Genomic DNA, 24,184 nt, shown 5'->3' with positions numbered 1-24,184 from the left:
TTGCTCGGCCCCGGCAGATGAACCTCAGGATTAAAGGGTGGGCTCAGTTCAGCGCACGCTGTGTCTCACCTAAAAAATCCACTGCGCAGGCTCAAAGGGTTAATGACCTTTCCCAAATCTTCGCTCGCGAAGACTGGCCATTAATTAATTATCAGCCTTGCAAAATACTCGATAGGATTTGGTTATGTAACTTGCCAGCACTAAACAAATAAAAATTGAAAGGCATCACATCTGTTTGTACCTTCATGTGAATTATTTGATTCAGTGCCATGTCTGAAAAAAATTAAAGTAAAAAAATCTCTGTCAAAATTAGTAGGCTTAAAAACAGAGCCATAATGGAGGAGTGAACTCATACTGGAAGATATAGCACAGAGAACTTAGATGTATTCTCTTCCTCATTCTTTGTTGCAGCAGGAGAAAACGGTACTGTGAATCTTTCCATGTTATCAATATAAATGATGCTTCACAGACAAGGTGAATGCCTTGCCTTGCTGACAGGGAACATGTAGACTCGAGCCCAGGACTTTCAACTGATCTTGCACAGATGGACTGGAGCTCCCTTGCAGCAGCTTATTGTCTTGATGATCATCTTTGCCAGTTTAATGGTCCACCCACACACTACCAGGCTTGAGGCTGCAGCCAAGCAAACAAGTTACAAACAGTACCTTTTTTGCTGGGGAGTCTGTTAAGTGTGCCAGCAGGTAATATCTAAAAATACCTTTGTAGTTTGAAAACACAAATCCCATTTTGTAGCATATCTCAATCACTTAAAATCCTTCATCTTAATTATGATTATGGTCAGGAGCTTTTTTTCCGAAAGCTTTGTAAACTGGAGTTACTGGGTCTTGGGCAAGTTCAGAGGCGTGCCCAGCAGGTCTCTGGTGGGACTTCCTTTTGGCATGGAGCTGGGCTTGGCAGAGCCAGGTAACACAAAGCTCGTTTGTCTAAAACAAGCATCTTAACACGTTTTAGTCGCATTCAAGTAACTTGGCATTCAACTTAAAGCTATCTTGCATACCATGGGGCTTTACAGTGCTGACAAGTAGGCTCAAGGTCTGACACATCTGCATCTACACTATTAGTCTCAATTATTTGTTTCAAAAGCTGTGCAACCTTCTAATCTGCTAGATGCCAAACTCCATACAAAAATCTGGAAGAATCAGAGTTGATGGGAAAGTAAGGATTTAACACCTCCCAAACTGATTTGACTGGTTTTAGTTCTCAGTGTGAGTTGTTTTGTTGGTGTTGATGTGCCTTTATCAATATGTAAGGATACTAGTGTGGAAAGAGAAGCTTAGTGGCAGAAACAGACCCAGTCCCCACTCAGGTGGGGGATAGGAACAGCCACACACAGCAAATGAGGAGTGTGTGAGGGGCCAGAGAAATGGGGATCAGTAAGAGAGAAAGGAGGTGTCAGCTAATGGTGTAATGGTGTCCCTGATACATCTCTGTCTGAGTGCTGAGACCATGGGAACTGGCTTAGATGTGTTGGCTTAGATTGCAGTTTGGTAAACACAAAGCTCCAATTCTGTTTAATCTAAGGCTGTGCTGCTGCTGAAAGGTGTTGCCTGCTCTCCTCTCTGATCCCGAAGTCTCCAGAGGTTTGCTCTGGCAAGCAAGTGGCTAATGTGACTCATTTCCCCTCTTGGGGCCACTGCTGTGGCATAGGGGACAGAAGGAACGCCGGACTAAGGGTGTGCAGGAAAGGCAAGTCTGCTTTTATGGGCAGCTGCAAAGCTTTAGGAAGCGGTACCTTAAACCCAGCATCCTGTCGGTGACAGTGACCAGCCCTAGATAAACTAAGGGAAGACATGAGAAACTCTGAAGCAGGTAATTACGGAGCAACTTGGCCTCCACGCATTGTCTGTCATTTCCCCTGTTGGTGATGAGTCTGATGTTTGCCCTGTGTCTTATCAGGACTTTTGTGCTTTTAAATATGTTTTCCAGTTGCAGCTCTGGATAGTCTTGCTATCTGTACACATATCTAATCTCTGCTGAGTCTTCACAAGCCTCACTCCTCGCTACATCCCGGGGCGATGAATTCCATCGATTTAACAGTCCATGGGCTGCTGATGGTGCCCGGGCCAGGCACCGCCGCGGCTGCGAAACTCGGGGCTGTGACTGCTCAGCGCGGTGGGGCTGCCGCCGGTCGCGAAGCCTGAATTCACGGATTGCTGGGTGAAAAGGCTTTCGCCATTGTTTTGCCGTCGGTTATTTTTTAATAACTTTGTTATAGAAGGTGAAAGCGGGTAATTAATGGGGAAAAGTTTGAGAACTTATTTCTTCAGCACGGCCTCCCCCTCAGCTGCCTCGTTCCTGGTAACTAACATGGGGACACGACATCGGGAAAGGGGGTCAGGGACTCGGCCGCCCCCCTGCCCGGGCCTGGCGGGTGTTTGGAGCGCAGGGGCGGGAAGGGGCCACCCCTGCCCCTCACCTGCTGCCCGGGCGGGCGGAGGCGGCGCTGCCCGCGGGAACTCGCGCGGCAGGAAGGGAGCGGAGCGAGGGCGGGAGCGCGGCAGCCACAGCCCGGCTCCTCCTCCTCCTCCTCCTCCTCCTCCGTCTCTTGCGCCCCGGACCCGCCGGGCTGGGCGAGGAGCGGCAGCGGCGGGGCCCCATGCGGCGGCCGGGACGGCGCTCTCCGCCGCCCGGCCCCACCAGCACTAGCAGCCGCTGCCGCCGCCGATGACCTGGACCAGCAGTATGAGCAGCGGGTACAGCAGCCTGGAGGAGGAGGAGTCCGAAGAGTTCTTTTTCACTGCCCGCACCTCCTTCTTCAGGAGGCCGCCGGGCAAGTCCCGCGCCGCCCCGCAAGTAAGTGCCGTGCGCGGGGCTGAGGGGCGGCTGCGCCCGCGAGGCAGCTCCGCCGGGCCGGGCCGAGCCGGCTCCCTCCGGCTTGGCCTCCACGTGTCCGCTGCCCCCTCCCCCACGGGGAAGGACCCGCGGAGCCGCCCGCACCCGGGACGGAGCGGGGAGCAGGCGGCCGGGCAGGGTTTCTTCCCTCGCCAGGCTTCGGGCAGGGCTCCCGCGCGGGCGGGGGTCTCCGGAGGGGTCTCTGGAGGGGCCCCCGCCGGCGTGCCCCGCTCGGCGGCCGGGCTGAGGGACCCCCAGCGCCCGGCGAGCAGGGGATGTGAGGAGGGATCACATGTCTGTGGTAACCGCGCTGTCGGCCCGGCTGCCGGCTCGGCGGGCAGCGCTCCGCCGGGGCACGGCAGGGTCTGCCCCTCGCTCCTCTCGGAGCTCATTCCGCGATGAATGACAGCCTCTTCAGCTGGTTTGTTGGCAGAAAAAGGCCCTCAGAAGTGTTTAAGTGTCTTGGTTTAAGCATTCAGGCTCAGGCAATGAGCTGGAAGTAGGCTTTGAAGTGAAGAACTGATTAAAAACAAAGCAAAAACCCCGAACCAACTCCTATTGTGGTCAGCATTGAAATTTCAGTACAGGACCTGTCCGATCCAGAGCAGTCATTAAACCATATAGGGTAAACGTCACATTTCTTTAGCTGAGCAGTCCATCCCCTCTAATTTCTCTCATCCTAAGCGCAGGACGTCTTCGTAGAGGTGTTTGTGTCTTTGGAAACTGGAAGCTAGCGACCTGTTTTGTTTATACTAGTTCTTCTTCACCTGCTCCTACCAGCATCTGTAGCTTCTTTCTGTTCAGCGTCTGTTTCTTTCTACCAACTCTTGGAGTTTTTCCCCATCGAATTTCGGTTCCAGTATTACTGCTGCTATGGGGACCTGGTTATAAACTTGCTTGTCAAAGCCTGGGTACCACAGCTGCCCTCTGGTCCACCCGTGCCATATGTCAAAAACCATCATTCATTGCCCACAGCCATTTCTGTAGGCTATGTTCTGCTGCAGAAAGCAAATCTTGGTTTATGTTTCTCTGAGGTTGTCCATCTGTTATGCTCCATTTCTGATTTGCTTAAAACTGAAAGCCTCTAGCTGCCCCTCGGGAAACTCTTGCTCCTGTTTGAGGAAGTGCACAGAGCTCTCGAGCTTTTACTTCCTTTGCAAAGTTTGGCAAGGAGCCTGGGCACACCCTCTCCCTACACCTGAGCTTGGGCACTTGGTGCAAATAGGCTGGGACCAGCTGCTTATCAGGTCGTGGCTGCTTGTGCAGTGTGCTCCTCTTAACACCTCTCTTCAGGGGTTGTCTTTTTCTCATCCATTTTGAGTTTCAGTCTCCCGCTAACTTCAGGTATTCTCTGGAAACTGGAGAGTCCTGCAGAGTGTCCTTGAACTTCATCTGCTAACGTATTTAGCCAGTGCTGGCTGCCACCTGGCCCTTGCAGAGGAGAATCGTGGTGTGACAGTACTATGTGAATAGACACCTAACTGCTGTCAGGTTCGGTGCAGCTACTATATTGTGACATGTGAGAAGGCCCAGGTCTTGATTCGGATCTAAAAGCATACATGTGTCTTTATAATGCTATTGTATGAGTTGTTTTACAAAATACTAGCTGTATAAGTAGTAAATTGTGCAAATGTGTAAATTGCAATATGTGATGATGTTTCCAAGCAAGAGGGACTGGAAAAAACCCCCAAATCGCAACTAAAATTTGTTATTCTGTTCTAGTAATGTTTCCCAAGAGAATACTGCAGTGAGGTGTTGCAGGGTACATGTTTAAGTATGTATTTAGTAGGCTGGAATAAATTAATCCGTATTGCTGACTCTGCAGCATCAGAAATACTCAGCTAATGTTTCTAGTCATAAAGTTATTACCAGTTGCTCTGAGCTGCTGATTTATAGAGGAAAGAAAAAAAATCCCCAAACAATGCTGAATGTAGATTTCAACAGTCATGTGGCCAGTAAGAGTGAGTTTCCCCTTCCAGCAATAACAGTCATAATAAGCCTCTTTGTAGGGAAGAGGATGTTACTTTTGGTTTGTATTTGAGGTTTAGTGAAAAAATGCATACTATGTCCCCTTGAGCAAACAGAAAAGAGGGGAGCTATTAGTTATTGTTTCTGTGTGTTTCTCAACTATACAGATATTAAATTTTGCAGTGTGGGTTTCTTTTTTTGTAGAAGATTTAAATGCTGGCCATTACTTTTATCCTTCTATCTTAGCTCCCTCTGCCCCCTTTCTTGGGAAGAAATGGGTTAGAGCATTTGGCTTGCAGCTGTGCCTGCAGAAAAACTCAGTACTAGTGTTTAGTCTTGTTTTGTATGGATTTCCAAAGAAAAGGAAGAAAGAAAAAAGGAAATTCACGGGTTTAAGTAGTGAAGTTTTGTCTTCCATTTAATAGGTCAAGGATGGGCTTACATACCTCAGATCTGCAGCTGAGACAGGATTAATGAATTGATAGCAATTATGATGTAACAATCTTGTGATAATACCTTTGGTCTTTGCCTATGATACCTAATCTCTAGAGTTGTTAAAGATTTGTCTCTTCATCTCTCTGTACCACTTCTAAAATACTTGCAGCATAAAACCACTGCAGCATGTGATAGGCAGCATGATGTTTGGGGTTGAGCTGTGGCCCCAAAGTTATTTCTTAGGCAAGAAATACTTCAGTCTGAGGGCAATATAGATAAAATGCAGGTTGCTTTATGCAGTGTTGCTGCTCATGAAATGTTAGCTTTATTTAAGGTTTCTTATCTTCTGTGGCTCTTGTAAAATTTAAATATAGATTAAGCTCACTGTGGCCCTGTTTTGTGTTTGCAATGACTCATTTCATAAATGAAAAAGGAGGAACTGTAAATGTATTTGTCCTGCCAGTATGACTACTCATGTGAGGTAAAGTTATCCATGTACATAGGCTTTTACAAGATCAGACCTGTGCTTCTGTATGATCAAGCCTTTGGAAATTGTCCATTCCCTGTAGAGAAAATACCAAAATAAGATGTTTGGTAAACTTCTGAAAGCTGACCCCTTTCTCTCCCTCTTTTCTCCAGCCCACCCCCATCCTTTCAGGAAAATTGAAAACAGTCATGCCTGCTGCTGAAAGCCCCACCATATGTTGGAAGGATGCACATCTTGCCGTGCATGTTTTCTGCACTTTCCTTCGACACCCAGTTCCCTGAATTCTCCTACTTTGAACCACTTTGGGTTAATGTAAATCCTTCCAATACTTTCCTTTCTCAGGGGTCTTGATGGACAGTAGCTTTTCAAGCATTTTAGTTGGTGTCTGAGTTAGTTCCCAGCCTTGCTGAGCTCATATCTTCCATGAGGATCCCTGTAAACGCTTGAGGATATCCGTGTACTTGGTTCTGCCTGCTCTGCATTTGTCATCCCCTCTCAGTGTAACTGTAAGGGTTAGAAACATGAGAAGAGGCTGTGGTCAAGATCTCTCTCTGCCCTTTCGTATGAGGGATCTGCGACAGAGGACACCACTGTGCCTTGGGAAACCTTGCTTCAAAAGCTGGCAAGTGCTATGAAGGTCATGTATCCTAGCTGTTAGAAGAGGGCCAATCCTGCAGCTCGTCTTCATCATCTGAACTGTGAATAGTTTGCACACAAAATGTGAGAGAGTTCTGCTTGATGTCTAATGCAAAATAGCTTGGATATAGGAAGTTTGTTGCTTGGATGCTGCTCTGCTCTTTGAAAAAAAAAAAAGCTACTGTGTGTTCATGCTCTGTTCTACCATTTTGCAGGGGGCTCCGTAAAAGTATTTGCAAGAAAAATGCACATTGCTTCTGTTGGCAGTTTCCAGAAATGCATGCGTTCCTCCTGCACTCAAGAAGGTGCTCGATGCCTTGCTGTCAACACTGGTCCTTCTCTGTCTGAGGTCTGATTTCTCCCTCTCTCTTCCCCTTACTGGTCTCGGTCTTCATGGCTTCCAGACCCGCTGTCTAAGTTCCTTCCCCTGCACCCTCACCCAGTGCCCCCTGCCATGACATTGGCTTTCCGACTGTCTTTTCTGCCCATCAGCTGAATTTGCAGGTGTGGTAGTGGAGGTGGGAAAGGAAATCCATGAGAAAGCTGGAAATGGAAAGTGGATAGAGAAGAGCAGAGGAGGTATGAAGGGGAAAGGCAAAAGGCAGAGGTTGAAAGTAACATCCCTAACTAGTCCTGGCAAGGTAACCAGCCATCTCTCATTTCACTGTTGGAAGAGGAGGTTTGCAGGGAAAGGTGTAGCAAATTTTTTTTTAATGGGCGAGCTTGTGCAAGTGTGAAAAAGTAGGACAAACTTCTGGGTTCAGAAGCCTTTCTTTAGGTTTCATCCACATGAATGTGCACGGTAGGTTGAGGCATTTCATTGAGAGGAAGAGAGATTAAAAAAAGGCATTTTATTTGGGAAGAAAACAGTTTCTAGGAATAAAATGCAATTTGTAAATGCTCAAGTCTAGTTAAGATGGCTTTGTGTTACCAGTGGCTGTTATTAATGTTTCACGTTGTTTGACCATTACGACTCTTCCTGGGTTTCCTTTCAGCAACATTCCCTAGGGAAAATGGCTCTCCTGACTACCAGAAAAAATGAGTTTCTAATTATAGGCTTGCTTTGGAGCCAAAAAGTTTAGGTTTTTGTTTGCCGGGTAGTTGTAAAACTTATTTAAAAAATAAAAAAAAAAAACCTAAAAATATCCAGTAATGTTTCTTTTTTTTTTTTCCTCTTTTTTAAATCCATTTGGCAGTCTGTGAGTACTATGGGATAAACATTGTCGCAACTAAAATGCTTGAAAGTTAAGAATTGAAGGAATGAGCGGAGTAGAGATTGTGTCTATTTTAAGCTCACATTACTGTGAAAGTAAAATAGTGGTCCTTATTTTGTGTTTCTGCCTCACTCTTGGAGTAGTTGATATGTGTGTGTGTCAGTAGCTTGGAGGGGCTTGATGGCCATTTTGAGGTGAACTCTTGAGTCCCCTTGTGATGTCTGACAGCCTCTGGAGGTGAGATGAAATTCGTGCTCTGTGCAGAGGATGCTGGTTGCTGTATGCTGCTTTATCATCGCAGTTGGTTCTTGGAATCATCAGTTTAAATTTTGGGGACCTAACTGTATGAAATGGTAACTACCAGCATACAAAAATTTGAGAAACAGTTTAGATGAGCTGGATTAACATACTGTCCCAAGTAGAGTTCAAGTCACTGAGTGCTGTTGCATTCAGCAGTTTAAGTGTCATGAGTGCAGCACCAGCGGCAGGCAGTATTCAGACTAGATGACAAACTCTTACATTTCTACTTTTTTCTTTAGTCTGTTGTATTAATACTGTATTAGATGCATCTCAGGCAGTTACTTCTCTGTTAGCATAAGCTTTGGAAGCACAGACAGTGTGTTACTATCTTTGTTATTGATACTTATTTGAATATCACGAGATAAACATGGATTTTTTTTTTTTCCTTCTGTTTTGAGAAAATAAGGCTTTGATTCTTCTGTCTGAGTCTTGGAGTACAGTAGCTAGGCTTCACGTTGGTAAGATCAGGAGTACTTAGTAAGTACGGGTGTTTTGTGATTTAAGTGATGTAAGTGAGTTGGGATAATCCTGCATCTTTAAGTGCAAAGCAGAAGGGCAGAGCTGCTGGAGCTTCGGACTTTCACTGAAGTCAGAAGGTATTGGGCACCTATAGCTTTATGGTCCAAAATGTTTAGACTTAGACTTCTTTAGACACATGTGAGTAGACTTGCTGACACAAGGAGTTTTGTTTTAACTGAAGAATCTGGTGAATCCAGGAAAGTGCTCTGCAGAACAGCAGAGCTCAAGGTCATCTGAATACACTAAAGAGATTTTAAAAAATGCATAAACAGTTACTTAAGGAAGTAGAGAATTTGGAACGCCATTTTCAAGATCTATTATTTCAACTGTAGACTAGTGTATAAGAATAATATCAGAATGACCATTTTGGAGGAGGTTCTTGCTGGTTAACATTTAGCTACTGCAAGAGCAAAATTATGAAGAAAAACTGAAGTAGAAACTGATACTGCAGTTTATCCCTTGTGTGAAAAAGCCGGTGCATCGCTATTGGATTAAGACATGCAAACAGTACTGGCTCACGGGTCAGGCACAAAGGATTATAGTGAATGGGGTAACATCAGACTGGCAACCTGTCACTAGGGGGTTCTGCAGGGCTCCATCTTAGGTCCAGTTCTCTTCAACATCTTCATTAATGACTTGGACACAGGACTTGAAGGAGGAGCTGTTGACTCCCTCGAAGGCAGGGAGGCCCTGCAGAGAGACCTTGACAAATCAGAGGACTGGGCAGTCACCAACCATAGGACGTTCAACAAGGGGAAGTGCCGGATTCTGCACCTGGGATGGGGCAACCCTGGGTGTATGTACAGGCTGGGGAATGAGATGCTGGAAAGCAGTGCCATGGAAAGGGACCTGGGGGTCCTGGTCGAGGGCAAGTTGAAGATGAGTCAGCAGTGCCCTGGCAGCCAGGAGGGCCAACTGTGTCGTGGGGGACATCAGGCAAAGCATCGCCAGCCAGTCGAGGGAGGGGATTGTCCCGCTCTGATCTGCACTGGTGCAGCTTCACCTCGAGTGCTGTGTGCAGTTTTGGGAGCCACAATTATAAGAAGGATATAAAGTTACTAGCATCCATAGGAGGGCAGTGAAGATGGTGAAGGATCTGGAGGGGAAGACTTATGAGAAGCAGCTGAGGTCACTTAAATTGTTCAGGGTGGAGAAGAGGAGACTGAAGGGAGGCCTCATGAAAGTCTACAGCTTCCTTGTGAGGGGAAGAGGAGGGGCAGACACTGACCTGTTCTTTCTGGTGCCCAGTGACAGGACCCAAAAGAATGGCCTGAAGTCATGTCAGAGGAGGTTTTGTTTAGACATTAGAAAGAGGTTTTTCATCCAGAGGGTGGTTGGGCACTGGAATGGACTCCCCAGGGCAGTAGTCATAGTACCAAGCCTGACAGAGTTCAAGAAGCATTTGGACAATATTCTCAGGCACTTGGTGTGATTAGTGTACAGGGCTAGGACTTGGACTTCAGTGATCCCTATGGGTCCCTTCCAACTCAGAATATTCTATGATTTTAAATAAACTGATTAGCAGAGAATTTTAGATGACGTTGTAGATGTGTAGTGCAGCATTTGCCTGTGACGCTATACAAGTGAGCCAAGCAGCATAAGTTTCAGGAAGATAGACATGAGAGTGACAGGTCTCTGTTCACCTCTTCTTGTGGACAGACAGAGAAGGTCCTGGGGACTTCTGCACGCAGCATGTCAGGCTAGGCTCTTCAATATGTCCTGCATTTCACTCTTGGGTAGAAATAGTAGGGGTGTTATGTATGCATGCGTAGATACACTCACACTTTAAAAAAATAAACATATACAAGCACTTAAAAAACCCAAATATATACATTATATATTTTATATAAAAATATAAAAAAAAATACATAAAAATGTAACACGCATATGCATACACACACGGATTTGTACCTTTTGATACCAACATTCAGGAAAAGTCTTAAAACCAGCAGTCCCACAGGTGTTCTGGGCATGCCCTGGTGGGATTGAAGCTACCCCAGCATGCTGTCATCCTTAGTTTCAGTGCAACACTTACCTGACTGCAGTGTTGTCAAGCTTTTGTATGGGTTCAGGTGCCTGTAACAAAGCCTGTACGTCTCTATAGACAGGTGCGAATTGACTTGGGGTGAGTAATTGCTGCCTTCCTTCTGATTTTGGCACACTTGAGATGTTGATGAAATACTGCAGACAGTTCTGAGGAGACTGCTTCCTATGCAGACGTGTATTTGGCTATGCTAAGTAGCCACATGTGATTTATGTAGCAATTAAGATTGCTTTCTAGTTGCTCATCTGTGTGTGTGCTGGAGAGGAATTTGTAGTAGTGTATGCAGAGGAACTTATGCTGTGCTGAAAATAATAGTAAAAGCAGCACTGGCTCATCTGCCTCAGAGGATGCATCAAGTGTTAATGTGGGGTATGTAGGAGTACTCGGCATGCTGATTGTCAGCTTCTCTGTCTTGTTCTTTACCCCCTAAATAATTGTGGAAAATGCTGTTTGCAAGTGTGTTTCTTTTAGAAATTATATAAAATAATATATTGGGGCAAATTACAGAGGCAGTTGTCTCTAATCTTTTATAGGTATCCCTGTTGTCCGTAATTAGGACTGCTTGTCTTGTTTTTTGTCTCCTCATTGATCAGAGGTGTGGTTGAGTGCATGGATACACAGTCTAACCATGCTGAATTCTTCCTGGTAGTGCACAGCCCTTGTATCTTGTGTTTGCAGTACACAATCAATATGGTCTCTCTAAAGCCTGAATAGTTGTAATAAAAACTGAATATCAAGTTCTGCTCTGATTGAAGATGATAGTTTGCCAAATAATTAAGTACTTAATTTTATTTCTGCTGAAGCAGGAATCCCATGATTTGTCTTGTCCCCCTTGAAGTTTGTAATAGAACAAATTTGTTAATACTTCACAAGTAGCTTAACAGTTTTATTAATGGCTAATAACCTGTTATAGAGGTTATTAGTAACTTTTTATAGTCAGTTGTACCTAAATCACACTAGCCTGTAAACTTGAAAGAGTTTAATTCAGATGTTTCATTTAGAGCATTACTTTTCTTTTAGCGGGTTCCTCTCTTCTGAAGAATTATGCTCCTCAAAACAAAACCTGCTTGTCTTGCTGTTCAGTTCACCAGTAGCTTGATTTAGTGTGTTCACTTAGATACATAAGCTGAGATATGAAAATCTTTTTGTACAGAGTTACTCATCTCATTGCAAAGTACTTTCATGGTTCATCTGAGAAGGATCTGGTAAAGCCATATAAACTCCAGCATCTGCACTAGGGATTTTGGCATGGGCCATTGTGATTATGTGTACAGAAACCAGCATGTTCTTTGGCACTGCTTAAAAGATTAAGAATATGGTGGTTGTGTGTTGCATAATGGGAGAATTGACTTGCATTGTTTGTCCTAATGTCTGAAATGAGTAAGCATAAGAGTCAGTGCAGTTTTTTCACAATAGATGTAATTTGAACTACTATATTACAATTTTTTTATTACGTTGTTATTGATGTGTGCAAAGGTTATATAGTGTAGGCATAGACAGGTATCTTGTGTTACCGTTTATGATGTAAAGAGTAAAAAATAAACTTCTGTTTTTTTGCGTCTCTGGTAAGTTTGTTAGTTGTAGAGAAGTTGTCATGTGGTAAGTGACCTAGGCTGTGCCTAAAGTGTACAGCAGGTACACGCTGTAGCCAGCTGCAGGCACTGATCCCCCAGCTGTCCAGACTGATGCCTTAAAGACTGATCTGTCTCTATTTTGTTACCATATGCTTTAAAAAGCAGTGGAGAGAGAGGGTTTCTGCAGAAGCATTTCTGGATCCATCAGGCTAGGCTGTTGAACCTAAGTGTTGAAGACTAAGGAACAGAAATATGAGCAAGAGAGTAGTTCTTTTTAATCCTGTCAAACATGCAGGCTCCCCATTTCCAGCAGCAGGAGTAGCTGTGATCCAAAAATTAGAGCCATGTGATGGCTGTGGTATAGTATAGGGGTAAATGCTGCGATAGGGAGTGCTCCTGAAAACTGCTGAAATCTCTTACTCTCCATGTGGCATTGACCTGGCATCTGAAAACTTGAAGTAGGTGTAGCTTTTAAATTTGATAGTGGAGGAATGAAAGAGGAGGAGAAGGAAGGAATCTTTGTGTAGAAGACTTGTTCCATCTGTTGCAGGATGATAAATATGAGCACTTAACAAACTGCTGAGAGCAAATTGGAGTAAATGATCCTGGTTGCTATATGAGGCATGGTAAAAGTCTCATTTGAGATGGGGAGTTGGTTTGTGACTCGCTTGTCTTTCAGGAGTTCTGAATGAAAAAGGAAGGAAAAGTATTATATCTGTCCTGCTGTAAGTGTAGGCTGAAGAACAGCCTGTTCATATTTCTGCACCAGGGAACTATGTCTCGTGTCCTGTGGAAAAATGTCCAGTTCAGTCACAAGTTCATACGTGACACAGCTGCTGCATTAGGTGCCCACGTACAAGTGCTGGCAGTGTAAGAACACCAGATGCAGAGTCAGGGGAACATCACTTGCACAGGCAACCTGATGCAAGCAGTAACCGGACTCCCATGCAATCTGCACAAGAGAAATCTACTGTATTAAGGAGAACTTGATCTTTCAGTAAAGAAATCTTTCTCTGGTCATGATACTCATAGCTTTCATGAAGCCTAACAGCACAGTGTTACTTTTTACGCAGTGTCTACACAAACTTGTAACTCTAAAATCTTATTTTCTGTATTTAGAAGTGTATCCACATCTTTGGAGCTAATTTTGTTGTAAAATCTAATATTAAGGAGAGCTTGCCTTTTTTGCATGAGTTAGCAGCTCAGTTTAAGATGAATTGGGAATATTTAACTTGATATTCAGGGGTCCTTTAGTTGTTGAATTGAGGGAACAAAGAATATGCAATATGGGGTGATGACTAATGACGGGAGTCTTAATCAGCTCTTTCTGTAATGAAAATAATTCAGCTGCTTTTAGAGAGCCCAGTGAGTGGACCTCAGGGTCTAAGTGGATGAAGTCACAGTAGCTAAGATAGTCTCATGGAGTGGGGCCTTTGTAGAGTTCAAAGTCTGGACTATCTTTTTTGTATTTGCTAATATAATTTAGTTATTTTCCTGGGAAAGTGACTCTTAAAATAGTGAATTGCTTTAGTTACCTTTTAATTCATTGTAGTGATAAGAGACTACTGCATGTGCATATGGCTGTCTGAGGAGACAGTAAGTACTTCTGGACATCAGTTAGATAAACCTCTGAATCAAATCATCACATTATTTTAAACTTTGTTTTTCTACTCTCAATGAATATAAAATTGAACTAATTTACCTAGAGAGTTACCTTTCTTAAGTTTTTTTTTTTTCCCTTTGGGCTCTATGACTATGTAAAGAATTATTCCTGAATAATTTTTTTTTCCCTCCTTATTTTTCCTTCAAGGTCCTAGCCAAGCGAAAACTTGTTTTATTCTTTGGGTACCAATTAATTCCCCATCTCCTTTTAGTCTGAGACTGATTTGCGCTGCTGTGGTTTATAACAGAATTGCTGACAAATCTAAATACCTTCTCTCAACATTCTCTGCAAAGTATTGCTTTGAGGTCTGATTTGGGCTTCCTGGGAACAAGTTTGTTTTCACAGAAATTGAAAAATGGTATTAGTGTTCAGTTGACCATGTGATCCACTACTCTGAACTTTTGTTGGTCCCTTGCTATTTTTACTGCTTTTAAGAAAGTATAATGTTGGCAAAATAAAATTCAACTTATCTAAACCCACCACATTTTCATTAAAGTATGCTAAAGAAAAGATCTTCTATAAGACTTCTAATTCCGTGCTGTAAATTGCAACCTTTTTCTTGAGAAAATATTCAGTAGACTGTGTTATTGAAGAGTATAATAATCAGAAGAATGTCCTTATTGCTTGCTCAAACCTGTGAGCAATGTCCCCTTCATGAAGTAGATTTGGTTGTAGGATTTCTGGCTTTTTGTCACTTTAGTCAGAATTTTTGATCTGTAAAATGAAGCAGACATCTCATATGCTTAGAATGATGAGATTTTTATATTCTAGATTAGGCTGGGTGCCCATTAGCCAGCCACTGTCTACACTACAAAGTGTAGACAGTTCCTACATCTTAGACCTGATCACAGCATATGTAACTTTATCCCAAATAAATGCCAAGTATTTAGGCAAGGAGGAGAACCACTGATGATGTGTAAATCCTAGTGGCTTTGTTGCCAGTGAGGTGTGTTCCATTAGGATTTCTCCTTTGGTTTGTTAAACCATAGGGCATTTGTGGTTGCCTTGATATTGTGATGGAAGATTTATTATAAAATACAGGAGAAGTAATTCCTGATATACACCTTTCCTGAGTTCTGAATAAGAATGGAACTGTCCGTTAAACAGTAACCCTAAAGAAGTGTCCAGCTGTCAGAAAATCAAGTAAGTTGGCTTGAAACATGGCAGGTGGTGTAATGCAAATTGGTTTGACTTCTTTTTGATCACCAAATCACAGTGAGGTTCCTGGGAGTTTAATCCTGTGTTTTGTCACCAAAAAACCCACTTTGGGCTCACCTGTGCCTGAGATGAACTTGTGAAGTCTGTTTTCAACCGGCAAAGTTATAGGAACACCCCCTTGATTTGGCTCACTCCTGTGGGGTGTCCTTGGTTCTCCAGTTGCCATTACCCTGTCCCCCAATGGCAGCAGTGGGCATGGAAGCTTTTGGAAGGAGTGTTGCACCTGCTGAGCTGAATCCTAGGAAAGAATTAATTTTCGTCCCTTAATATTCTCCCCTGCAAGGGGTCGTTCCCCTTGCAAGGGCTTTAGGTACTCTTCTGGCAAAGACCTTTGCTTTGATGGTCATAGCAGTTGGGATTTTGGGTATCCAAATTGTTGTTCCATTGCCTCTCCTATGACTGAGAGGGGATAAGATATGCCTTAATACAAATGTTGAAGGATTTAAATAAGTTACATATTATTTCAGTAAACAGAAGTTACATATTTAGAAGTATCCTTCTAAATATGTTCTGCATTTGCACATTTATGAGCAAGTGTTTAATAGAGTTATATCATAGGTTTTGTTTTATGGGTAGAGTTTGTGGGTTTTTCTACATTGACAGCTGCTTTTGAATCGGTTACATGTTCACATGGTAGGAAGCTTATCTCAGGATGGGGGAACATGACTGTTTATATTGTGCTAAAAGGCTGATATGTGAAGTGAAACATCAAAGCAGTTTCTAATGCTCTGAACTTTAAATCTCACAGTTGATTTAATTAAAAAATAATTAAAAGGCACATCTTTCCCCACCCTGAATACAGACCCCAAATATTCTTCAAAGCATATTTGATTTTAATGATTTGGTGATTTCCTCCCTGAGGCGTTTTTTAAGTTACCGCTGGCATATAAAGACGTAGCTCTGAGTTGCGATGGTAAATAGACCATTAGTGCAGTAGGTGTTTGCATCCTAAGACAGTAAAATGACATGTTCTGTGGAAAGAGCCTGGTATTGCAAAAAAAAACAAACAACCAAAAAAAAAGTCACAAACCTAGTGACTTTTGCTGTAACAGTCACAGTTAATGGTAGACTTCTTTTTTTTAGTGATTTATAGCTCAAACCAGCTCCTGAAGCAGGTTGGTGAAGCGCATGGTAAGGAATGCTAGCATGCCACCCTTGCTTTTTCACTTTTTTCTTCTTTCTTCTCCCCTTCTCTGCCCTTGAATTTTAATGAAGGATCTTGTTTTAAAATTAGTTTGGTTTTAAATCAGCCTTTATGGCCAATGCTGGAAAAACTGTGTATTATGTAATACAGATTTTACTGCAGTAAGTAGTTATGAAGATGTTGTGTGGAGGATTTAGGATGGGAGCTCCATGCTATTTGTCTGAACTTAACCTGTGTGTTTTCATCTTCAGAGATAGATCTGTAAGATACAGGGGAGGAAAAAATGCCTTTCAGGAGGCAGTTCACATGTGGTAGCGATTGTGTCAGAAACAAAAGGCAGCAGAGAGGAGTATTTATTAAAAGGATTATAGAAGCTGCATTATTAGTAGTAGCATTGCTATTTCTTTATGTTGTAGGTATGAGCATTACAGTACACTAAGTGCAATCATCAGAAATGTGGTGCCATTCCCTGGATATGGGAAGTAACTGGACTTCCAGAGATCCTTTCTCATTCTGGACACAGTCCTGAGTTACCTGCTCTAGGGGGGACCCTACTTGATCGGGGAGGTTGGACTGGATGACCTCCAGTGATCCTCTCTAACTTTACCCATGGTGTGATTCTTCCCTGTTCCCTAGCTATATGCTACCAAATGAGCATCAATACTGCCCTTCCAGAGAAATCCAAACCTTTGATCTGACTGTTCCCAACAGATAAGCAAAAAAGTGTGAAATATGGTGGGAATGCCATACTGAAACTCTGAGCTGGAATTGGATCCCTTTCTCTTCCAGATGTGTAACACCAGGGCACACTTCCCTGGGCAGCACTCATTCTGTTCCCTCTTTGTTGTTCTCATGGTCTCTGTGCAGTTTCAAGGCTGCATGCTCACAAAGAGGTCTTCTAACCTGCAGTAGGCATTGGATTGCTAATCCACACAGGTTATCTGTAAATAGGTAGGTAGTATTTTCTTTTGGGTTCATAACTTCATCGTACTTCACTTCTGGTAAAGCAGATGTATGCAAAACACTGGTGAAAACACGGTAAACTAAATGTTAAACATAAGTCGGTTCACAGGATGTAACACAGGTTAAAACACAGGCCTGGTGCAACTCACAGCACTCTTTGTTTAGACATTTTGTAGGGAGTGCCAAGTACAGCCAGTTTTCCAGTCTCCTAGATTTATCCCGTGAACCAGGAGGAAGTGATGTCTCACAAGGTAGAACACAGAGATCATCACAGAGCAGTTCATCCTACTTCTGTTGGCTGTGCCCTGTTGCATCTCAGCCACACACCTACAAGGTGGATGTTGCAGGTTGGAGCATGGCTCAGAGCATGGCTGTCATTGCTTGAGCAGAGGGTGTGGTTCCACTGCAGCTTCAGTTTAAACTAGTTAAGTTAGTTTTTTTTTCAGATGCCTTCCTTGAACCAGATCTGTCTGTGGTTGCAAGAGGAGCAGTTCTGGTGCTAGAGCAGATGGAGGAATGTGCACATGGGGAGGCTGACAGGGCGGGTGGGACCTCAAGAGGCTGGGCTTAGCTTGTGGAGCTGAGCTTTGGGAGGGAAAGTCTCAGTTGATGGTACAGTGAAGATGTGCTTTAGAGTGTTCGGACAGATTTCTTAAGTGGATAGAGATGCTGCAGGTAAGCAGAAGGTAGAAAAGTCTGGGCTTTTTGGTTTTGTATGGTTTAAGTTTGGCATTTTTGTTTTTTTTTTTTTTTTTAAATGAGTAATGCTTCTGAAAGGTAATAAACAAGGATAAAGCAGTAGAACTTGTTGAATGGAAAAAATGGTTTATGCTTTAGTATTTGAGAGAAAATAGAGGAGCATATAGGATTGCAACATAAACCTTTGATTTACTTGCAGGTTCTTGATTTTCAAAATGCATTTTGCATTTGCATATTTCTAGCTCTTTGTATTTTCCGTGGCTTTAGAATCTTCCTTTAATTGTTCCCTGTAACAGGTTTAACAGGCCAGCTCATCCTTTTAGAGAATAAAGTTGAGGGCACTACTTTAAACATTGAAATGTATTTTAAATGTTATGCCACACCAAAAGGTAACTGCATTGTTTTCTGTGCTTAGACCAGCTTCAGTTTCCAACCATTAGAAGACTTTTTCAATGCAAGTGTGAGCCTGTTAATGGAAATTGAGTCTCAGTCCTTCGTTTGTTGCCTGGCTTACCAGTTTTGACAGAATGTTGGAAGGGATTTATTAATCTGTCTGACAAGTGTATCATCAATATCTATTTTCATGTCACTTCATAAACAGTTTCACAGTTGCCCGTGGTAATCATTGCCATAATCAACCTTGTCCAATGATTTTACTTTGTTGTTCTGGGTTTATTGGTTATAGCATGAACAATTACTGCTGTTTTCACAAGTGTAAACATAGGCAGCTTTTTGGACACTGTAACTGCTCGAGAGGAAGAAATATCTTTTACTGGATGGAAGACAGAGAGAAATGCAGGTGAAAAAGAGGCTATAGCAAGGGAAGAGGCAGCTGCTCTTGGCAGGAGATCTTGCTCTGCTGGTGGACCACTGGAAGAAGAGAAGACTGATCTGTGCGCTCCTTCTGCCTTTCTTGATTCACAAAATGGCAACATTTGAGCATTTTGACTTTTGACTGTTCAGTAATTTAATTTGCTTGTTCCAAAGAGGGAGAACATCACCTGATAAGGTTCTGGACAAACTGGAAGGCATCACCACTATTCTTTTTTTCTCTCCTTTTTTCGTCTCTCCCACAAGGCTGACGATAACAAATAGTACAGGACTCAAATGAGTACGGCACTAGTATTGTCAGGATCATGGTAAATAGCAAAGTTGTGTGTGCTGTTAATTTGAGAAAAGTACAAAGTTTAAAAAATACATAAAATGATGCCTCATTATATGGCAGATTAGATCTAGTTTTTTACCTTGGTTCTTTTTATTCTGTGAGGCACAAAACATTCCCTCCTTTCTTTTTTCTCTTAGATCTTTCTCTTACAAATGTGAATCTGCTTCAGGTACTTTGTTAAAGTAAACAAGGAACAAGTATGGACAGCGACCAGCACACTGGGGAGCACCAGCAGGAGCAAAAGGACCAAAACCTGACTGACATTGCCAAGACCTAAAAGCATTTCACAGTTTCAAGGCAATCTCATTTTGTAATAGTTTCTGAACTCAGCACTTAGATAAATGCAATGCAGTGGGATGCTGAGAAATCTATGTAAACTTACATTTATGCACAATGAATTTTGGTTCTGCCGATTAGTAATAATTTTTAGGAGTTAATTGTAAAGTTCTTTGTATTTTATTAAGAGCTGGAAAAGGGAGCAGTGACCATCAGCAGCCATCAGACTAGAAGAGCATGTGTATGTCTAGCCCTCTGGGGACATGGCGTGTCCTAGTCGGGGCGAGGAGACCAGGGCACGTTGCATGGCCTCTGTCTCTTCCTTCTTCCCTGGCTCAAAGCTTCTTTCTGTGTAGCACCTATGTGAAGAATTAGAACATCTGCCCTGAGCGCAAGGCTGATGGGAGCAGATGTAAGAACCCCCTTGAATGCTCCAGCCCACCTGTGTGGCTGCAGCTCAGTCTTCACTCCCAACAGGCTGTGCTTCCGTGCCAGTGCAGTGTGCTAGCTTTAACAGCGGGAGACGTTGGGTCTGGGGTTCATGCCATAGCCTTAGGGAAAAGACCACTCTGTCTGCTTTCCAGAGAGCTCCACAATGAGCTGGATGGGGCATGAAGCACCCGAGTGACTAAGCTGCTTGGAAAGAAGGGGCAAGCCCTGGGTCAGCCTCTCTGCAGGGAGAGGGACGCTGGGGTTGGGAGGACGTTGTGAGCCCTGTAGTTTGAGTGTTCAGTGCGTTCTGGTTAGCGCTGTGGGAGGCTGGATAAGCCAGCGTGCTGGGCCCCTTCTCCTAAGCAAGGGGAATCCAGGGAGCTGAACATCAAGGAGAAGGATGGCTCAGGGAGCTCCTCCTGGGAACTAGAGCAGAGCCTTGCAGAGGCACTGGCTGCTGTGGGTAACCTCAATGGGGCTGGTGGCCAGGTGGAGGTGGTGGTATATGTTGCAGCAGTGCAGGTGTTGGGTTGGTGGAAGCTCTGAAGATGAAGTGACCTGATCTGGAAGAAGCGATGAGTTTGTGCTATACAAACAGTGATGCTTATGAGAGCAGCTTAGGTATGAGGAAAGGGGTGGAGGGTTTTTTTTGGCATCTTTTCTTCCACTGCCTGTTTTATTTTGTTGTGTGTCAGGACTGGCTGGACTGGCTTTATGCTGATACTATCAACTTAACTTTTGTGTGTTCTTTTAAACCACTTCCTTCGTGGCTGTGATGCCTGAAGAGGTCACAAAACAATACCTTGCATGCAAATGCTTTTCTGATGATTTTTATCAATATCACTTACCAGACATCTGTTAAGCAACTCTATTTGTAAGCTCTGGTATGTTGAGTAGTAATTAATTGTAAATCCCTCCCTTTTGCATCTTGAAGTTTGAGGATGGTTGCTGATAACGGACAGGTGGTTAAAATACTTGTGCATGCTGAAGTTCAGTAACCAGAGCCTAATATCAGTCCACTGACTTCCTTTTCAGGATTAAGTATGTAGAGTTTAGATGTAGTTTGATAGTGAATTTGAAGCCCCTTCTGTCAGAGTGTTACTGTGCTGGAAATCAAACTGACTTTCTCTGGCAAGCTTCAAGATGCTTTGGCTGTTCTTCAGAGAACTTATTTGAAAATAAATGTAGAAAGCAGAATTTTTTTTCCCTGAGTTAACACAACAGATAAATGAAGTATAAACTAAATATAACAGTATTTAAAATTTGGTTGTTGACATACAGTGATATTGTGTAAAAGTGGGTGAGAGACTGAAATTTGTAAAACTGCTGTCCACTAATCGCACTTTTGTATTGCATGCTTGCCAGTAAAAATTAAAAAGTGCATAATTTAATTTTTGGCTAGACAGGCAAACACAGACCAGTTGCGTGGAAGTGTTTGCTCTGGCACCCTTCATTGCTTGTGAGAGTCTTTGCTTATGACCTGAATTCTGGGAAGGTGTCCAAGCCCTATGCAGGCTGAAGTGCTTATCTCTTGATTTTTTTTTTCTTATTCCTTTGCACAACAGAGTACACAGACCTACTTAGCTAATGCAGACCTACTTAGCAAATGCCCGTGCAATTATAGCTCTGTGTCCCATTTCAAATTCTCCTCCTGCCCACAAAGGCTATGCATTTAAAGTTCTCCTTTCAAGGAGGTCTTGTTCTTCAGTTGGTTTGTTCTTTTACCTTGAACCTTGATGGTGTCTTTTTTTTTTCTTTCTCTTAGATTGAAAATGTTCTGTGTTAATCTTATGGCTTGTTTTCAAGGTGACCTGTCACCTTATATTCATCTCCAGAGGAAAAATTAATTCTCGGAGCAAAATAAGTTGTCTTCTGTTTTTATTTGAATAGCTGCACAGTTTACATAAGTGCATGAAGAATTTTTGCTTTGTGCTTTTGCATCCATGTTACTGATGTAATAATAGCCTCTTGCAAGAAGCTGCTATGAGAGTGGTATTTCTGAAACTTGTGAAGTCCCTTTTCATTACTGTGAGAGTCATGTTGGTATAACAGACCTGTAGCATTCACACAGAGCCCTCAGCTGGTGCCTGGGGAGGCTGAAAGTTCTTCGTGCCTGCACAAGTAGAAACACGGGTGGCAGAAAGATGAGTGGGTTTTGTGCTGTCTCTCAGTGTGTGTAACTGTTTTGAAATCAGTTGTTGGTGTGGAAGAGGTATCACTTAACACAAAACTTTTCCTGACTTGCTGCTTGTGGTAATATTTCAAAACTGTCCATTTTTAGCTCTGTTTCCTTCAAAAGTGACACTTACTGCAATCTTTCCATTCCCTCTCCTAAGCTTAGATAACATGTTGACTTATGGAGGGCTGGAAACACGCAGGTATTGTAGCTTCTACAGATATTTACCTAAGCTGTGAGCAGGTTTTGCAGAGAAACCCTGCTGGTGCTCTAACTAAAAGAAGAGCAGCAGTGGGAGCAGATACAGTTTGAGGCATTAGGGCAGCTGCTCAAAAGACAAGCTATATAGTTTATACAAGGGAGAAGAACTTCAATCTCAACTTGCCTCTTTGGAGGCAACCATGTAGAAGTCTCATGCAGTTTAGTTTACAAGTTGTATGCAAGACTGTGGCAAAACAGTCTTCATTAGTTCCTTGGCAAGCAAACTATTTGGGAGTTTCTTGTTGCTCTTTCAGAGGCTACTGGTAGAATTTTCAATATAAGTGGACCTGTCTCTGACCTTGGGTCATTTGAGTCAGAAAATGTTTTGAGAACAGCTTTGCTTTTTTAGAACAAAGGATGACCTGGAAGTTTTGAAAAGTTGGGTAAATAAGACTGTGTTTGTATGGCCTGCAGCAGCCTGGACTCTTTATGGCAGAGAGCATAACAGGAACATTGTTCAACATGTCTGTCCTGGCTTTCCCTCTAGGATTGGTGGCACCCTGTGAGTGTTCCATGTAGGGAAGGGAAATGTGTGGTGTCCACTGCTGCTGACTGCGGCTGTGCTGTTGTCAGTTCTGTGCGTTTATCTGGAGAAGAGTCAGTGTGCTTATTCTCTTACACAGTTCTTTGGCATAGTTCAGTTCTTGCCCTAAACAATCCAGGGGCTGTCTCGCTAGAGAAGGCTATCTGCTTTTGTCTCAAAAGAGTGGAGAGCTGTGAATGCTCCCAGCAAAGGAGACTTAACGTTACCTTTTCCCTGGACTTTTGTGTATTTATTGCAGTACAGAGGTTACCCCATTACCCCTTTCCATTTGAAGTGGATACTCGAGCTTCCTTCCCATCCTCCAGTTCTGCATCTCTTCTGGTATGAAGTGCTGCATGACTTCTTCAAAAGGCTTTTTTAGCTGTGAAGCTCCTGGGCTAGCTGTCCTCAGCAGCAGACCTGTTCTGGATTCTGCAAGGATTATGAATGCCTGCTTTCCCCATATCATTTCTATCACAAGACATGGGTAAAAATGGACAGATGCATCTTTAACAAATTTATAAACCTCAAAGGATTTGACTTTCTTTTAAAGCAGGCATCTGGCTTTCCATCCCGTGCTTTGGCTTCATTCATTACTTGAAAATCACCGTGTGCTCCATCCCCTCACTCACCTTTTGCAAGGTATTGGAGATAATTTCCTATGATGAATGGAACTTAGGAATGGTTTTTAGAAGGGATGTGACTTGTTTCTGCAGAATTAATTTTCTTGAGTAGCTTAATTTGTCGTTGTTACTCTAAATGACCCACGATACCTTTTGTGAAAACTCTGCTTGTATGGGTCCATTTTGTGGCGTATGGCAGAGACTTGAGGGCTCTTCAACAGTCTAGTTTCCTCCAGTTGAAGCAAACCCTGGAAAACCTCTTATTAGGAAAAACAGATCAAATATGTCTTCATCACAACCACATCTTTGGGGTTTTTTGTTTATTTATTTGTTTGTTTACCTCAGCATTTGATGTAAGAAGGACAAGGTTGAGAACCTTGTCATAGGTTAAGCAGCTCCTCCCCTGGGGGAGCTAGGGTGGTTAGTCCCAGGAGAGTTTCCTGCTGAGGGACCAATTGCAGCTGTTCTTTTTTGGTCCTGTGAAATTAGATGTTCACAACAGCTGGAAGTTGTTGGCAGTTTTAGTTGTGCGTGAGGGAGAGAAGCCGGAGGGGTGGACAGGGGCCCTCCATAACCCAGGGGGGGCCCTGTGCTCCCGCGGCCCTGGCTCAGCCAGAGCTGGAGGCAGCATGTAGGAGTGTGTGTGTGTGTTGTGTTGTAAGAGAGAATCGGAAACATGAGGGGTGGCCAGGGGTGCCCCTGAACTTGGGAGGGGGCTTCCACGCCTCCTTGGCCTTGATTCAGCCAGGGCCGGGGTGGTCTCCTCGCCGGTTCTCGCCCTCCACTGCACAGGAGAGGCGATTGGAGTGGACTCGGAGGCCAACCAGGACAGTTGCAGCTATCTGACCTGACCCCCCCCCCCCAGCAGGCAAGAGATGGGCCAGAGGGGTCCGGAGCCTGGAGAAGTGGCTGTGATATATGCAAAAGCTGGAAGAACTCTAGCTGAAGGAATTGGAGACGGGCCAGAGGGGTCCGGAGCCTGGAGAAGTGGCTGTGATATATGCAAAAGCT

The 24,184-nt window shown here is 43.5% G+C and overlaps 1 protein-coding gene across 4 annotated transcripts in view; it reads left to right on the top strand.

Moving 5' to 3' along the window:
• RASSF3 (Ras association domain family member 3) overlaps window positions 1–24,184 on the top strand; it is a 110,115-nt gene that overhangs the window by 56,384 nt on the left and 29,547 nt on the right. Inside the window, exon 1 of one of the 4 annotated variants that reach the window (XM_017822101.1) lies at window positions 2,656–2,814. The exons of the other annotated variants lie outside the window; for them this stretch is intronic. Coding sequence (XP_017677590.1) covers window positions 2,686–2,814 — 129 coding nt within the window. The 5' untranslated portion in view covers window positions 2,656–2,685. Of the gene's footprint in view, window positions 1–2,655; window positions 2,815–24,184 lie in introns of those variants that run through there. 4 annotated transcript variants of the gene reach the window in all.

This window comes from Lepidothrix coronata, unplaced genomic scaffold (genome assembly GCF_001604755.1).
Source record: "Lepidothrix coronata isolate B3197 unplaced genomic scaffold, Lepidothrix_coronata-1.0 Scaffold95, whole genome shotgun sequence".
NCBI lineage: Eukaryota > Metazoa > Chordata > Aves > Passeriformes > Pipridae > Lepidothrix > Lepidothrix coronata.
The sequence above is the reverse complement of the archived record's forward strand: the minus strand, read 5'-3'. Positions and strand labels throughout refer to the sequence as shown.